This window comes from Staurois parvus, unplaced genomic scaffold (genome assembly GCF_062004578.1).
Source record: "Staurois parvus isolate SC_StPar_1 unplaced genomic scaffold, SC_StPar_1.0 ptg000686l, whole genome shotgun sequence".
Classification (NCBI taxonomy): domain Eukaryota; kingdom Metazoa; phylum Chordata; class Amphibia; order Anura; family Ranidae; genus Staurois; species Staurois parvus.
The window spans coordinates 2,234,241-2,246,896 of NW_028318482.1; the positions used below are offsets into that span (position 1 = coordinate 2,234,241).

The following is a 12,656-nucleotide window of genomic DNA, read 5'->3' on the forward strand; positions in this document are numbered from 1 at the left end:
CATGCTGCATTTTTTTCTGCACTTAAGTGTACTGAAACACATTAAAACGCATAAAAAAAACCACACCACAATGTACCTGAATGCCCCAGAACTCACATGTCCTTATTTAAGGTGAAGAAAAGAGTGGAAAAGTTGCACCAGAACACATTAAAATGCACATGCAGAAACACATCTGGACTGTTTCTATGGTGTGAACCGATCCTACATCCTTCTGCAGCTAGCATTAGTAAATAGATTAATAGTAATAGACACATTTATTCAGTTACTTCTGATTTCCAGGCCTAGGCAAATGATGTCCTACATCTCCGGGTCTTCAGGTGGGGAGGAGGGGTTTTCACAGCTAAGCATACCCTTCTGCCTGCATGCCTGAGCTAAGGACAGATGGATTCCAGGAAGTAAATGCTACATGAATCATCTGTCTTTACTCAAGATGGTCACAGCTAAAAATGCTAGAGGGGTATTTTTCAAAGTAATTTTTCTGGTAGCAAAAAGCTTTATTAAAAGAATTTTGTAACAGACAATGTTATCAATGTTGGATGCAACATTAACCACTTTCCTACTGGGCACTTTTAACCCCTTTCTGCCCAGGACAATTTTCAGCTTTCAGTGCTGTCACATTTTGAATGACAATTGCGCAGTCATGCAACACTGTACCTATATGAAATTTTTATAATTTTTTTCCCACACAAATGGAGCTTTCTTTTGGTGGTATTTAATCGCTGCTGGTTGTCTTATTTTTTGCACTATAAACAAAAAGAGCAAAAAATTTGAAAAAAAATGTTTTTGTTTCTATTAAAAAATTTTGCAAACCGGTAAATTCTCCTTCACTGATGGGCATTGATGAAGCTGCACTGATAGGCAACACTGATGAGGTGGCATGGATAGGCAGCACTAATAGGCTGCACTGATGTCACTGGTGGGCATTGATGAGGAGGCTCTGATGATGCTGCACTGATATGCAGTAATAATGGGCCTGATGGGTGCAAATGCTGGGCAGCACTGGTAGGAGGCACTGCTGCGTACTGATCATCAGTGCAGATCTCCTCTGTATCATTTGCCGATTATCGGCAGTTGCGTGATGAAAGTGCAGCTGATAACCGCCAACTGTGATCGTGCCATTGGATATAGCTGATCATGTGGTAAAAGGCCGCTGTGATTGGCCTTTTACCTGCTCATGTGATCAGCTGTGTACATAGACCACAGCAACACCGGAGAGCCCCGGGTGCGCATTGCTGGAGGCGCGTTCGGGGAGGACGTCATATGACACCCTCCCGGAACTCGACAACTGCGCTGTAGCTGTCATTTGGCTATAGTGCGGTTGGCAAGAGGTTAAACAAGCAGTTGTGTTAGAAACATTAACCCATGCAGGCTATGTGAATAATTGAAACGTTGAACACGGTTGAGGAGTTACTTTGAACAAAAGTAATTTGCACTGAAGAATAGCGTAAATCACAAGTAAGTCTAAGGTGAAAAACATTGCAGAGGTCATGCAACCTAACCCCTATCGCTGCAACTGTGCGTGTGCTCAGACCGTGGGGTGGCAGCAACCTCCCATTAGGCTCACCGCTTCAAAGTGATTTTTCAGCAAAATAAAGCATGGAGACATTGATGGGTAAACGAGATTGCCTTGAATATTAAAAATGAATTAAATAGCTTTTTTGTTTGTGATGCTCAGATGCAGTATAGTTCTGCTTGAAGCTTCAGTCTTTGTCTAGGCCAGTGGTGGGCAACCTTTTTTTTCAACTGAGCAAAATCTCGCCAAAACCACGATTGAAATTTATTTTGAGAGCCACATTTTTAAAACTGAAAATACATAGGATGGTACACTGTTTTTAGTTTCAATAAGTTTTTATTGAGAATATTCTGCATGCAAGTATCCACATAGGTCGGGAGGATACAAATAACACAACTAATAAAACAAAAACTTTAGAACGATATTATTTATCGATAACGTTAAATTCTGTAAAATTTGCCTTACAATGTAGAGAAAATTACATCCTGACAATGACTGACAAAGTCACAACCACTAATGTGAACATTGGCCTTGCATTTCCTTGGATAGTTTGAGTAAGTCAGGTTTGTATGTTGTTGTTTTTAATTTTAGGCACGATTCCAGGTTCTCATCGATGAGACGATTTCTCAATTTACTCTTGATAAGGTTCATGCTTGAAAATGATTGTTCACATAAATATGTAGACCCGAACAAGGAAAGAACAGCAAACGCTAGCTTTTTTAGTTGATTAAATGAGTCAGGAATACTATTCCAGGTGTTAAAAATCAACATATCTTCCTTCTCCAGGTCTTTCAAAGCAGACCACTTGTTCTGTGAACTAAGTTCACATTTGTTTTTCTCCAATCTTTCTAAATCAGTACAAAGACGTTCAAATTTCGAGCTCCACAGTTCTTTGTTTTTTAAATCCAGCAATTGCATTTCAAAGTTGCCAATGTCGATAATAAAGGGAGAAAAATTTAATTCCGTTACAGTGGCATCCAGAGGTTTTTTAACAAAGGCCAACGTCGCTTTGCTGTTTCTGAATTCCTGAAACCTCTTGAGAAAAGCTTCCCTCATATTTAAAAGTGCTGTTTTAAAATAGGTAATGTCAATATCAGAATTATTTTCTTGGCGATGTTTCAACAGGCTTGGAAAGTGAATCAAAGTTTCTCTGTCAAAATCTTGAGCAAAAACAGATAATTTGTTTTCAAACGAAATAACTTCTTCTAACATCGAAAAAATTGTGTTTCCTTTCCCCTGTAGTTTATGATTAAGCTGATTTAGATAGGAAGTAACATCCACCATGAAATACAGTTTTTGGGTCCACTGATCGTTTGTTAATTCTGGATAGTGAACACCCTTCTCGAGGAAAAATGCTTTGATTTCTGATAATAAGGAAGCAAAACGTTTCAAAACGTTTCCTCTTGATAACCAACGTACCCTGTTATGCAGCAGAAGATCTGCGTACTCGCTCTCAATTTCAACTAAAAATTCTTTAAATTGGCGATGATGAAGAGCTTTAGCTACAATGGAGTTGATCATCTTAGTCACCAATTCCATAACTTTGCACATTTCTTCTGGAAATGTCTTCGCACAAAGTGCTTCTTGATGTATGATGCAATGGTATGTAAGTATCTCGTGACTAATTTTTTCTTTCATAATAGCAACAAATCCATTTCTTATGCCGGTCATACTTTTTGCCCCGTCTGTTGCAATTGAGACGATTTTATCAAGTGGAATATGATATTTTTCAATGCAACCAATTACAGCATTTGCTATATCCTCTCCACGTGTTTGACCTTTCAGTGGCAATAATCCTAAAAGTTCTTCTTTAGGACCTGTAGCTGACATAAATCTTACAAAAAGTGAAACTTGAGCTGTATCATTTAAGTCACAAGACTCGTCAACTGCTATTGATAAAGCTGAAACCACTTTAAGATCATCAACTTGTTGGTTGGTTATATTGGAAGACATTTTGGCTGTTCTATCCTTCACTGTTTTAGCAGACAATGGCAACTCTTTAATTTTTTTTAGAATTTCTTCTTTGTTCTTAAAATCCCTGAATAACTCTTCTGATGCACTTATAAAACAACGTTTTATGTATTCGCCATCTGTATATGGTTTGCCTCTCTTAGCAATCTCTTGACTAACCGCAAAACTTGCAAAATTAACATAGTTGGAAGACTGCACCCACTGATTAAACGCAGAACTTGATTTTTCTTGACTCTTCAGAAGTTCCTCAACTGCTTTCTTCCTTGCATCACCAACAGGATATTTATTACTAAAGGACAAGTGTTTTGTTGTAAAGTGTCTCTCCAAATTAGATTTTTTATTATGTGCCAATTTTTCTTTACAAATAAGACAGGTTGGAAAGCCATTTACGTTCTGAAACGCGAAAGTCTCGGTCCATTCCACTTTAAATTCACGGTTTTCGTCTTCCGTTTTTCGTTGTTTTTTCTTTGTAGCCATGTCAAACAGGGCACCTATAAAAATGTTTCATTTTAAAATAAAGCCACCAACACCAAACCGGCATCCTTAATCACATAAAAGAAGTAATATTGGATGACACACTGTTATTTATCTGTGGATGATGCACTGTTATGGGGGATCTGTGGATGATGCACTGTTATTTATCTGTGGATGATGCACTGTTATGGGGGATCTGTGGATGATGCACTGTTATGTATCTGTGGATGATGCACTGTTATGGGGGATCTGTGGATGATGCACTGTTATTTATCTGTGGATGATGCACTGTTATGGGGGATCTGTGGATGATGCACTGTTATTTATCTGTGGATGATGCACTGTTATGGGGGATCTGTGGATGATGCACTGTTATGTATCTGTGGATGATGCACTGTTATGGGGGATCTGTGGATGATGCACTGTTATTTATCTGTGGATGATGCACTGTTATGGGGGATCTGTGGATGACGCACTGGTATTTATCTGTGGATGATGCATATATGGCATCTTATGTGTGTGTAAATAGTATTATAAAATTAGTGGGGCTCATCATGGATATTTTAAGCAGGGTTCTCCACCTTGATGGATACACCCAAACAGTAGGCAAGAAGTAAAAGTAATAAAACAGGCATGCACACATTGCACTGGCTCTGAATAAAGTTGAATAAAAGTAAAAAATGACAACATAAAATGAAATAAAAATCAAGATACAACTAAAAAAGTACATATAAAAGTATGTGAAAACACACTCAAATAGTCCTCACTGGTACTGTTATATATTGACCTCAGAACCTGGCCACTAACTTATTTTGTTGGCTCCTAGATTACAATATTCCGCAATTTTATGTCCACACCCCCCTTTTCACATCAACCCTTTTTATGTCAATCCCACAATGTCACATTTCTCCCCTCATGTCACATTTCTGCCCCTCCATGTCACACTTCTCCCCTCATGTCACATTTCACCCCCTCGTGTCACATTTCTCCCCCCTCATCCCCATTCATCCCCCATAGTAATTCATCCCCCATAGTAATTCATCCCCCATATAGTATTTCATCCCCCATATAGTAATTCATCCCTCATATAGTATTTCATCCCTCATATAGTAATTCATCCCCCATATAGTATTTCATCCCTCATATAGTAATTCATCCCCCATATAGTAATTCATCCCTCATATAGTAATTCATCCCTCATATAGTATTTCATCCCTCATATAGTAATTCATCCCTCATATAGTAATTCACCCCTCATATAGTATTTCACCCCTCATATAGTATTTCACCCCTCATATAGTAATTCATCCCCCACAGTACTATTCCCCCCCCTTCTAGTAAGCCAAGTCCCCCGTGTCAATTCACTTACCTTTGATCCGCGCGTTCCTCTCGCTGTCTTCCCGCGCCGTTCGGGTCTTCAGGGCGGACTGTGAGAGGAGCCTAGCTCCCCTCCCCTTCCGTTCGTCACGCTGCCCCGCCCCGCCTACACACATCCTGACAGCCACATCCGCGGGCCGGATTAAAAGGTCCGCGTGGATTTTTGGGGCGGCCGACCGAGAGGAGGCAGGGGAGCGGCCGACCGAGAGGAGGGAGGGGAGCGGGCGCACAGAAGAGCCGCATTAGAGTGGGTAAAGAGCCGCATGTGGCTCGCGAGCCGCGGCTTGCCGACCACTGGTCTAGGCTAAGAGAACGTCTTCATTTTGCTGCAGGCAGGAGGAGGAGACGGCATTTCCACAGCCTCCTTTCACCCATATTGTTTCTTTGAAGTAATGCAGGCCATACATGGGTCGAATTCCGAATGATTTTTCGTCTGAAAATTGAAAACTTCATTCGCTCGGTAATCCAATGGTGCCATCAATGATTTCGAAAATCAGCCGACCAAGTCATAAAGTTCACCCCATATAATAGGCGAAACTTCTGTTCCTTCCAGGTCACGGCTCATGCGCATATTCTTTTCGGAAAAACGATCGTACGATTTGACTATCATTGAGTGGAAAATTGTTTTTCATGAATTTTCCAACATGCCCAATCACCGAAAAGGGGAGGAATCATGAAAATCGGCCAGTGCCATTGACCCACTAACACAGCGAAAATCAGCCGATTATTCTTAGGTCTGATTTTTGTCCGAAAAATTTCGACCCATGTATGGCCGGCATAAGTCAGGAGGAGAGAGGCTGATCTGAGGTGCCGAACATTTGTGATCAACAAGGTTTCATACAATTGTGTCATCTCTGAGCCAATCCACTTAGGAAGCAGACACTGACTCTGGATAATGCCTGAATGGTGTCATCCTGAATGAAAAGCGAATAAAGTCACCGATTAGTACTGCTAAGAGCTTTATATTTATCTTTAACAAGTATTTGTGATGGTTATCCGTCTATAACCTCTGGGTAAGTCTACACACTTGTGTGGTGCAGGACACCACGTGTAATTCGCACAACAATCGCACCACATTCCTGTGCGCATCACATGCGATGTCTATGCGCTGCGGTTTGAGCCATGCATGTTGTATGGCTCAAATTGCATTGTATCTTTGCATGTATTTTATGCATTGACACTTTTTTTCCGCACCTGCTTTGCATCGCTTGGGTGTTCTTACCCATGTGATGCAAATTCTGACAATTGTGCGTTTTGAGATCTGTTTCGGGGTGTCATTAATTTAACATTGACACCCGCAGCAGATTGCACGGAAGCCGTGAGATTGCAATGCAGTGCAGGATTTTCTGCGTTTCCAGCATCACATTAGTGTAAATCAGGTCTAAACTTCAATGAATTTCTGCACATATTTCTGTGTAGAGTGTTGCAGATCCTCTGGTTTTGTTGTGTTACTAATAATATTGCAATCATTTTAACTATGACAAATGCTAGGGTTAGAGGCTAGATTTACATTGATTGTAATGTGCATTGGGAGACTGAATGCTGTCATAGGCAAGTGAACTTTGTAGTCTAAAATCCTGATTTGAAGTGTGGAATGTTTGCCCTTCGTACACACACACACAAGGTGACACACACAGGTTAAAATGACAATTAAAGGTTTATTTTTATTTTTTTTCAATTGCAATTAGTGTCTGTCTATAAATAGTCAGTGAGTTTGTTAGCTCTCATGTGGATGCCATGAGGAGCAGAAAAGAACTGTCAAAAGACCTGCGTAACAAGGTAATGGAACTTTATAAAGTAGAAAAAGATATCAAAAGCCTTGAATATGCCAGTCAGTACTGTTTAATCACTTATTAACCACTTGCCTAGCGGGCACTTTTACCCCCTTTGTGCCCAGGTCAGTTTTCAGTGCTGTTGCACTTTGAATGACAATTGCGTGGTCATGCAACATTGTACCCATATGACATTTTTATCATATTTTTTCACACAAATAGAGCTTTCGTTTTGGTGGTATTTAATTGCTACTGGGTGTTTTATTTTTTGCATAATAAACAAAAAAAAAGAAAAAAAATTTGAAAAAAAAAAGTTTTTCTTTGCAAAATTTTATAATAGAAACAAACAGGTAATTTTTCTCCTTCACTGATGTGCGTTGATGAGGCAGCACTGATGATGCTGCACTGATCAGCGGCACTGACGGGCACTGATGATCAGTGCAGATGTCCTCTGTGTCATTTGCCGGTTATTGGCAGTACTTTCCTCACGCTGTGACAGCGTGAGGAAAGTGCAGCCGATAACCGGCAACTGTGTTTACTCTGTGATCTGCTGTGTCATTGGACACAGCTGATCATGTGGTAAAAGGCCGCTGTGATTGGCCATTTACAGTACCACATCATGTGATCAGCTGTGTCTGGACACAACGATCATGGAGAGCACTAGGGGACGCGCTGGAGGGCATATCCCAGAACTGGACAACCACGCTGCACCCGTCATTCGGCTATAGCGTGGTTGGCAAGTGGTTAAGAAGTGGTAAATTCAGGAATCAAGGCCAAAAATTCCAGGGCATGGTAAACTTTTGATCAGGGCCATATGGGTGATTTGTTATCATTATAATTTAAAAAGGATCAAAACAACTATGTGATATTAAATGGCTTCATATAATCACTATCCTTTAAAAAACAAAACAGTTTTTTGGTACGATCAGTCATACTTTCAATATTAATGCCAAAATTTCACGATTTCTGCCAGGGTATGCAAATTTTGAGCACAACTGTACCTGTCTGGCAAGCAGCAACTTCAATTTAGAGATGCCCGTAGCAAAGAAGGAAAAAAGAAAATAGCTTATGGCAGACATGACTAAGTTAAGAGGGGGGTAGGAAAGACAGGAGAGGGTTAAAGAAAAAGGTGGGAGTTAGAATATGGGAAAGTTACCTGATTGGTGATGGGGGATGCAGGGTGGGGTCTTCGGCACCTTTGGGTGTGGATGGGGAGGGTCCTGCAGTTCAGTGCAGGAGGAGACAGCGGTGAGTGAGCTTCCCTCCCACCCTCCCTTGGGGTTGTGTGGGTGTTTTGTCAATTCCCGTTTTTTTTGTTCTGGTTTCGGGGGCAGTTGTTGGGCTTTGGAGGCGGCACTTACTTTGAAGCTAAAGCTAATGGTTGGGACCCATCGGTGGTATGGTGTGCTCGGGTGCATTCCGGTTAACCGAGGTTTAACTGGAAGGTGGAGGTTCTGCACTGCGTAAAGGGAAACCTTCCCAGTGGGGACATGGATAAAAATTAAAAACCAGACAGGCCCAAAACCTTTGCTTTTCAAAACAAAGACAAAATTAAGTTACACTGTAAACCACACAACTAACTGAATCATTTAAAGCCCATCTTTTATCAGATATATTTTTCACATGATGTGCAGTAAGCCACTTATCTTATGCAGAAATCATAGTACACCCCTGCCAGTGCCATCATCTGTTTTCCTCTTCAGAAGGATAGGGCAATCTTTATTTAGACATCATCTAGGGTCAGCACCTACTTGGTTAAGAGATGACACAATTTAGTGAACCCTGACACCTCTACAGTTTCTGGCTGTGTTCGCAAATATCTGACATACAGCGGTCAGGCATGACTTTATGACCACCCACCTAATCTTGAGTAGGCTCTACTTTTACCAAAGAAACAGCCCTGACCCGTTGAGGCATGGACACCACTAGACCTCCAAAGGTGTGCTGTGGTATCTGGCACCAAGGTGTCAGGAGCAGGTCCTTTAAGTCCTGTAGGTTGCAAGATGGGGCCTCCATGATTGGACCTATTTTTCCAGCACATCCCTCAGATGCTAGATTTGATTGAGAACCGCAGAATTTGGAGGCCAAGTCAAAACTCCAAACTTGTTTCCATCATTCTTGAACCATTTTTGCAGTGTAGCAGGGAGCATTTTCCTGCTGAAAGAAGCCACTGCTATCAGTGAATACCATTTCCATGAAGGGGTGTACTTGGTCACAACAATGTTTAGGTAGGTGGTACATATCAAGTAATAACCACATGAATGGCAGGATCTAAGGTTTTCCAACAGAACATCGCCCAAAGCATCACCCTGCCTCTGCTGGCTTGCCTTCTTCCCATACTGCATTCTGGTGCCTTCTCCAGGTAAGCAACACACACACCTGTATATCCACATGATGTAAAAGAAAACACGAACCCTCCTCTTCATGGAAGCCTACCCCAACCTCACCTAACACCTGACCTCACCTAACAACTAACCTCCTCCACTCCTCCCACCACTCCAGCCCCCACAGCCATCTCCTCCTGTACCACCTTCCCCTCCCTCCTAGATTGTAAGCTCGAAAGAGCAGGGCCCTCGAACCCTCGTGTATTGTATTGTTACTGTCTTGTCTCATGTTCTGTCCCCCTTGCTACTGTACAGCGCTGAGCATACCCTTTGGCGCTATATAAATACTGTATAATAATCAGACCAGGCCACCTTCTTCCATTGCTCTGTGGTCCAGTTCTGATGCTCATGTGACCATTGTAGGCATTATTGGCTGTGGACATGCAGCCCCATATGCAACAAACTGCGATGCCTATTTTTTTCTGCTTTCAACACATCAACTTCAGGAACAACATGTTTATTTGCTGCCTAATTTATCCCACTGACTTTCAGATGCCACTGTTAACCAGTTGCCTACTGGACACTTATACCCCCTTCTTTACCAGGCCAATTTTCAGCTTTCAGCGCTGTTGCACTTTGATTGACAATTGCGCGGTCATGCAAGATTGTACCCATATGAAATTTTTATCATTTTTTTCTCACAAATAGAGCTTTCTTTTGGTGGTATTTACTCGTCACTGGGAGTTTTACTTTTTGCGTTATAAACAAAAAAATTGGAAAAAAAAAAAAGTTTCTTTGTTTCTATTATAAAATGTTGCAAACAGGTAATTTTACTCTGACAGTGTGAGGAAAGTGCAGCTGAGAACCGGCAATTGCATTTCCCTGTGATCAGCGTGTCATTTGACATGGCTGATCACATGGTAAAAGGCCACTGTGATTGGACTTTTACCACATCACGTGATCAGCTGTGTCCGTAGGACACAGCGATCACGGAGATCACTGGGTGCGCAGGAGAGCGTGTTCAGGGAGGACGTCATATGATGCCCGTCCAAAACTGGCTGGCCACAGTGTAGCCGTCATTCGGCTATCTGCGGTCGGCAATTGGTAATCAATGTTATTCCCTTAACCTTTTAGTCAAAAAGTTATGGCTGATTGGTGTAGATCAATCCCCTGCTGCAGCATCTCACCTTGAGACTTGCTATTATTTAGTTTAATCAGTAGGGGAGAAGAGACTGAGGAAATGCTTTTCCCTGCCTGCAGCAGACTGATGACATCAGGCAAAGTTACTGATTGGAGCTCACGGATGGCTTTTTTAATGATAAATTATGGAGCTTTCCTGAAAATTTATACTGTTGTTGTATAATGTGAAGTCAAGAATGTATTTTGGCAGATTTGTAGAATATTCAAAAGGCCAATTTAACTGCTTTTTTTTTGTTTACATTTAAAGGCCACAAATAACAGAAAAAAACAAAGGGAAAGCAAATATTTCCTCTTTGCCAAGCAGACAAGGAAGTAATCTGGGGAAAACACATTCTGGGGATACGTAATGTAGTATTTCCCAAAATGTACAGCAGCATATTAGTTTGCATTATATCATGTGCTGTTTTAATAATACCGCTGAATCACCAGTCCTGTTTACAGGGAATTCATAGAGCTATTTTACAGTCCTCTGTTTACCGGAGAGACTTCAAGTGTCTAATTTCCTATAGTATGGTGAGAACCCGTGCTTCCTTCTAACATCCAGTCCCAGAGGGAGAAGCTTTTTCCCCCCCGACAATGACACTGCTTTTCACAGGTCTACTTCCCCTTTTTGTTAAGGTTTCACATAAATAAATTGCATTGATTTGAAGAGTTTGGGCTGAAAAAAGAGACTAATTTATGATTGCGAAAATAAAAAAAACCCTGTAAACATTACATGACCATTTTTTTGGCCCGACGGACAGACAGTTCAGTCTCTTTACGTAAGTAAAAGAATATTCCCTTTGCTCCAACTGATCCGTGATTGCTGTGACTTGCAGCAATATCAGGGCAATCTGTTTCATCTCCCATACTGTATCCAGTAACAGCCAACTCTCGGCACAAGAAAAGTACTCTCCCCTGCCCCCCCCCCACACACACACACACACACACACACACTCTGTAAGGATTAAATGCTCATGTGTCTCTTGGGATAGAGGAATAGGGTGCTCTGGCAGACTCCCAACATTTGCATTTGTTCTACTGGTCCCCCAGCTTCCTCTTTAAGCCTCTCCCAGCCAAGGTTGCATGTTTACCTCCTAACATACAATGCAGGACTAATAGTCCTGCATTGTACACGATGACAACAAAGGATCACCCACTTCCTGGAGCAGAGGAGAGAAGAGGTGAACCCGCTGGAAAAGAATTATGGTAAATAATGCAGTCTATTCCTCTACATTAATGAGCATTTTACCCTTGCACTTTGAGATTTAAGACCTTTTTCACACGGGCAGCCAGGGGCAGAGGAATCAGGAAGCTGAGCTGTGGTTTTATTGCCCCCAGCCACCCACCTAAAGTGTAAATTACAGCCGGAGGAGGTTGTTCACATGCTACAGCTGTGATGCTTTGTGTCAAGGTCGTAACAAATTTAATACAGCGTGCTGAGTTGACAAGTTGCAGCGCCATCCAAGTCAATGGATCCACAACGCAATTCTAAGACAGTCTCTTGCAGCACATTACCCCCATTTAAAAATTGCCATTCGGGAACAAAAACAGGCATTCATGGGGTGGCAGGATTGCCTTCTGAACGCCTGACAATATCTAAAGCCTTTAAAACTGTGATTTTTTTTTTTCATTTTTATTAATTCTTTATTTAGTCAAGACAATTGGGTTCAACTTTACAAAAATAATACTTCAGTCATATCATCACAATATGAGACACATAGAGACATCTGTGATAATGATTAATAAGCAACCTGTCCCATTATAATTTACTGAGACCTAGACTTCTTTATACAGTCTGGACTAAGCAATGACATGTGTCCTTATACAAGACAATTCTTCTAGATCTGAGTTTACTGTTCTACCCCAATTTAATTCATTACTTCATTTAAAAATCCAAATAAACACAATAAACATAGAGCCAAAACATTTTTGGATATAGTAAGGAAGGGTTGGAACCATTTTTCTTGCTGTCTCTTTCCTCACTGGGGACACCCAAAAGCAATCATTTTCAGTGGTCACCAAAACAGGAAAGAGAAAAGGTGA

General features: G+C 41.3%; 1 protein-coding gene across 1 annotated transcript; it reads right to left on the reverse strand.

The window, feature by feature from the left end:
- Nucleotides 1-2,026: 2,026 nt before the first annotated feature.
- LOC149447438 (general transcription factor II-I repeat domain-containing protein 2A-like) lies at nucleotides 2,027-3,961 on the reverse strand. Its single transcript, XM_089652591.1, has one exon. It carries the CDS (start codon nucleotides 3,959-3,961, stop codon nucleotides 2,027-2,029), a length of 1,935 nt encoding a protein of 644 aa, XP_089508717.1.
- Between the last annotated feature and the right edge of the window lie 8,695 nt (nucleotides 3,962-12,656).

Excerpts from the sequence above, each read along its gene's own strand:
- LOC149447438 (XM_089652591.1), bottom strand. The coding sequence starts at position 3,961 with ATGGCTACAAAGAAAAAACAACGAAAAACGGAAGACGAAAACCGTGAA.